This window comes from Suricata suricatta, chromosome 17 (genome assembly GCF_006229205.1).
Source record: "Suricata suricatta isolate VVHF042 chromosome 17, meerkat_22Aug2017_6uvM2_HiC, whole genome shotgun sequence".
NCBI lineage: Eukaryota > Metazoa > Chordata > Mammalia > Carnivora > Herpestidae > Suricata > Suricata suricatta.
The window spans coordinates 33043020-33048570 of NC_043716.1; the positions used below are offsets into that span (position 1 = coordinate 33043020).

Genomic DNA, 5551 nt, shown 5'->3' on the forward strand with positions numbered 1-5551 from the left:
CGCCCGGGGCTCGGGTCCCGGAGGCGGGGCCGGCCGGCGCTTCGGGTTCGGCCCGGACCGGGAGGGTGAGCCGGGAAGGGCGGCCCCGGGCCGAGCTGCCGGGAATCGGGGGTTGGAGAGACCGGGAGGAGAGGCGAGCTCGAGGGGGACGCTGGGGTCCGCGGGGCCGGTGGCCGCCGGGACCGAAAATGGTGCGGGGGAGCCGGTGCTCCCGGGCTCTGGCCGGGTCCCAGGAGCCTAGGGCGGGGGGCGGGGGGCGGGGGGCGGGAGCGGCGGGTCAGGTTACGGCGGGGGGAAGGGAGCGGCTGACCCGGAGCGGCCGGCGTCCCGACCTGCCCGGTGCCCGGCCCCGAGTGGTTGCTTTGCCATTTCTCGTGGCCTTCCTTCCTCCTCCTCCTTTTCGGAGGAGACTTGTACTCTCCTCCTCCTCCCTCCTCCCTCCTCCCTCCTCCCTCCTCCCTCCTCCTCCTCCTCTTGCTGCTGCTGCTGCTGCTGCTCCAGCGCTTGGGCTCCGAGGGCTGTGAGCAGAAATCTAATGAGACCCAAATGGCTGTTTATGTAATTCTTCACACTCCTGTCTTAAGGCGTTGCTTTAAAAGTACCTTCCGCGGAGCCTGAATTTCGCTGGGCTGCACCTTCAAGCAATTTGGCTTAATCAGCTGCCTTTGCTGGCACCCAGGCTTTGGGCTCGCAAAGTGTAGTTTGGGGGCCGCCAGGGAGGGATCCTTTTCCTTTGTCACCACGAATATGGAAGATGGAGCAGATGGATCAATACCAACTTGATTTTTAAGTGTCCTTTTAAATCAGGCTCCGTGTACAAATAGATCCCTTTTGCAAATATCTTCTGTTTGCCCTTGATCTTTTCTTATCCCCACCCAGTGCTGATCCAGCAAACGTTTTAAAGGTCGACCTTATCGTACCAGCCTCACCGGCTGTTCTCTTATCGTGAAGGAGGAGGTGGTTTTGAAAATCCGAATAAAACTCAGAAACCCTCCCCTTTAAAGAGCATAATCAATAGAGTATTGAAATTAATCGTTGCTTTTGTTACACTGGCTGCCAAAGAGAAATTTTCAGACTTAGAAAAATATAAGTGGAAAAGAAAAAGTACGGAGAACCTCGATTATTACATTGTATATGCCCTTAGTATATTCAAGGCAGCAGCTATATGGGATAATTTGGTTCATAATTCTCGCTCACAAGGATGGCAATTTAATTCATTTAGCATTTAGTATTTTTAATTTTAGCATCATGTACTTTGGGAATCGGAATAATTTCCCTAACTTCTCAGATGTCTAAATGTTTAACGATACAGCAGGTTGAAACAGCATAAATCCAGAATGAATTGAAACATAGAATTCTAAACTGGTGACCAGGAATACGATCACTTTCTAAAACTGGTATATATGTGTGTGGAGGTGGGTGGATGGGTGTGTAGAGTTTCTAATAAATAATCTTGTGAGAATTGAGGGAAGAAATACACTACGTGTGTAGAGAGGTACTGTTTTTTAGCACTGTGTTCAGAGGGAAAACATAGTAAATAATAGGGTTGAAAATATTGTTTTAACTGTAAATCCTAAGTTTTCTCATGAGATTTTGAACTCTAATAAACAATTTCCTATTGTAAATTTCTTTATTATTGTGCTGATTCTATTTTTCTGACTTTCTAGCCTATTAGACTTTTTCGAAAGTGAAATTACTCTAGGGGTAGGAAGAGGTTGTGGGACTGAGATTTTTCTTATTTGGACATGTTTGTTTTTGTTTTGTTTTCTGTTTCTTTAAGGAGCAAGACCGCCCAAGGTGAAGGATCATCTACAGAATACCAGCTCTCTGAATGACAGTTTGTTTCTCTGCCGCAAACTGAACACTTTAGCGCGTGTGAGTGTGTGTGTGTGTCAGGGGACTTGAAACACAGAGCTCACTTTGTGGCATAGCAGCTATGCAGCTTGAAATCCAAGTAGCACTAAATTTTATTATCTCATATTTGTACAATAAGCTTCCCAGGAGACGTGTCAACATTTTTGGCGAAGAGCTTGAAAGACTTCTGAAGAAGAAATATGAAGGGCACTGGTATCCTGAAAAGCCATACAAAGGATCAGGGTTTAGATGTATACACATAGGGGAGAAGGTGGACCCGGTGATTGAACAAGCATCCAAAGAGAGTGGCCTGGACATTGACGATGTTCGTGGCAATCTGCCGCAGGACCTTAGCGTTTGGATCGACCCGTTTGAGGTTTCCTACCAAATTGGTGAAAAGGGACCAGTGAAGGTGCTTTACGTGGATGATAATAATGAAAATGGATGCGAGTTGGATAAGGAGATCAAAAACAGCTTTAACCCAGAGGCGCAGGTTTTTATGCCCATAAGTGACCCAGCCTCATCAGTGTCGAGCTCTCCGTCGCCTCCCTTTGGTCACTCTGCTGCTGTAAGCCCTACCTTCATGCCCCGGTCCACCCAGCCTTTAACCTTTACCACTGCCACTTTCGCTGCCACCAAGTTCGGCTCGACCAAAATGAAGAACAGTGGCCGCAGCAACAAGGTTGCACGTACTTCTCCCATCAACCTCGGCCTGAATGTGAATGACCTCTTGAAGCAGAAAGCCATCTCCTCCTCAGTGCACTCTCTGTACGGGCTGGGCCTGGGCAGCCAGCAGCCGCCGCCCCAGCAGCAGCCCGCCCAGCCGCCGCCCCAGCAGCCTCCGCCCCAGCAGCCGCCGGCGCAGAAGGCCTCTGCGCTCTCCCCCAATGCCAAGGAGTTTATTTTTCCTAACATGCAGGGTCAGGGTAGTAGTACCAGTGGAATGTTCCCCGGTGACAGCCCCCTCAACCTCAGTCCTCTCCAGTACAGCAATGCCTTTGATGTGTTTGCGGCCTATGGAGGCCTCAACGAGAAGTCTTTTGTAGATGGCTTGAATTTTAGCTTAAATAACATGCAGTATTCTAACCAGCAATTCCAGCCTGTCATGGCTAACTAAAAAGAGAAAAAAAAAATGTATCTTACCAGTTCAAACGCAGGGGCCCAAGGGGGATTTTTTTTTTTTTTTACCTCCTTGAGATTTTTTTTTTTTTTTTAAAGCTTATAGGAAGGATACATTCAGGCTTGGTTACAAAAATAAAACATGCATCATTTTTCATTTGCCAACCAAGCACAAAGTTATTTTATACTGACTGTATATTTTAAAGTATACTCTCAGATATGGCCTCTTACAGTATTTAAGGTAGAGCAAGGACATGGCTGATTTTTTTTTTATAAAAAATTGGCACTAATAAGTGGGTTTATTGGTCTTTTCTAATTGTATAATTTAATTTAGTACAAAGTTTGTAAAATATCAGAGGATATATATATTGTTTCTACGACACGGTATTGCATTTATATCTTTTTACTACAGTGATCTGTGACAGAAGCAGCTTCATGTTGTATTTTTTTTACGGAAATTGTAAAATATCCATCTTAAAGACATCAACTATTCTAAAAATTGTGTACAGGATATTCCTTTAGTGGTGGAATTAAAATGTACGAATATTTGCTTTTTCAAAAAAAAATGTATTTTCTGTTAAAGGTTTAAAGATTTTTGCTATATATTATGGAAGAAATGTAATCGTAAATATTAATTTTGTACCTATATTGTGCAATACTTGAAAAAAAACGGTATAAAAGTATTTTGAGTCAGTGTCTTACATGTTAAGAGGGACTGAAATAGTTTATATTAAGTTTGTATTAAAATTCTTTAAAATTAAAAAGCACTTCTTGTGGTCTTTATTTTGAAGCCCCTGCCTGGCCAGTGCTTGGGGCAGCTTTATTTATTTATTTGCAACTTTCTTCAGCTCACATTGGCCTCCCTGCAATAGGGGTGGTTATGCTAAAGCTGGTCAACCCTAGTTTACAGCAAGTTTTCAAGTGTGTCGTGCTGACATCTAGGAGTCACGCGGTAAAATGAAATTCACCGGTAACCCGAGAGGATTTCTTTGAAATGTATAGGGGGAGGCCATTGGATCGGTTTTCTGTTTGTGCTTGAGAGATGAATAGCTCAGAAACCTTGCTTGGACAAAAGAGCTGACCTATTAAAGAAGAAGATTAGGTGTACTTACTAATCCTCACACTTCAAAGTTCAGTCCTACTTAGCTGGAGAATTTATGCTCAAAATCTCCTCAAGATTGGATAGGTTGCTGAAATGTTAGTATTCTGTGTGCATTTTCCCAGAAAGTTTCCGTTCTTTTTTTAAATACAATTGGATAGCCAACCTGCTGCTTTGGAAGGAGAAGGGGGGGGAGTTCAAAGACTACTCACCCATAATACGTCAAATTGTAGTGGCTTGGAATAAGGGGTTTTTTTAAAAAAAGTGGGGCGTTGGAAGAGAGATACTTTTTAAAGTAAAATAAGTCATTTCACTGTCTAAATGTCCCTCGAGAAACTGTTGACTTAGCATTGGTTAGGAATTTGCCTTGAATTGGAAGAAAACTTTGTCCATATAGTAAGGAAACAGCACTGTCTGGGTCACTGGTGAAATAAATTTGGTCTTAAATGCGTTTTCTTGGACACCAGTGTACAAAAAGCCTTTGTCTGTTACCCATGCAGTTCAGAGCAATAAAAAGTTTTAAGAAAACAAGCACTCGGAATAGCCGAGCTGAGCTGTTCTGTCTGCTCCATGGTGAGGCCTTTGTCCTTGAGTGGACAGAATGAGGCTATGAAGCAAGCAGTTCGGGGATAGTGAGCAGAACCGGGAGGTCTGGTCTGCCAGCACTATCAATTACGTGCCTTTGGGATCCCTGAGTGTGAATGGTATAAGGACAGTCACTAATGGTTTTAAGTTCTAGTTTCTGCTAGAGCCTTGTGGATAAAGTCCTAGGCTTAACAAAAATAAATTTATATATATATATGTATATATATATATATATTTTTTTTTTTTACAAATAAAGACTCAAATTTTAACATACTTTTTCTGAAAGTCAGAATTAAGGCAGCTGGACAGTAAATACACAATAGAATTTGTAATAACCTGGGACACTAATACATACAATCAGACTTTAAGTAATTGAACTTAATGTGGATGTGAATATCTCCCAGCTCTTAAGGAGCTGTGCATTGCCAAAAGATCTTAGAGACCTCTCATATTGGTTCATATGTTGGTCTTGATTGCGTTCAAAAATAGCAGATCAATTTGAGCTTGGTGTCCTTGAAGACTTTTTTTTTAAAGAATGATCATGGGGTGCTAGGTGGCTTAGTCGGTTAAACGTACGGCTTTGGCTCAGGTCATGATCTCACGGTTCATGGGTTCGAGCCCCACATCGGGCTCTGTGCTGACAGCTCAGAGCCTGGAGTCTGCTTCAGATTCTGTGTCTCCCTCTCTCTCTGACCCTCCCCTGCTCGAGCTCTCTCGGTCTCTCAAAAATAAATAAAAAAACATTAAAAAATTAAAAAAAAAAGAATGAACAGAGGCTCTGTTTTCGTGCCCTTTTTGCTCACTAGGAATGGAAATGTGTTTAAAATTTTTATTTTCATTCCAGTTAACATACAGTATAATATTACTCTCAGGTATATAATATAGTGACTCAAC

The 5551-nt window shown here is 43.2% G+C and overlaps 1 protein-coding gene across 1 annotated transcript in view; it reads left to right on the forward strand.

Moving 5' to 3' along the window:
* Nucleotides 1-3737, forward strand: part of TOB1 (transducer of ERBB2, 1) — a 4192-nt gene extending 455 nt beyond the window's left edge. Inside the window, exon 2 of the mRNA XM_029927612.1 lies at nt 1781-3737. Within this exon, the coding sequence (XP_029783472.1) occupies nt 1937-2971 (1035 nt within the window). The 5' untranslated portion in view covers nt 1781-1936 and the 3' untranslated portion in view covers nt 2972-3737. The remainder of the gene's footprint in view (nt 1-1780) is intronic.
* Nucleotides 3738-5551: the final 1814 nt, after the last annotated feature.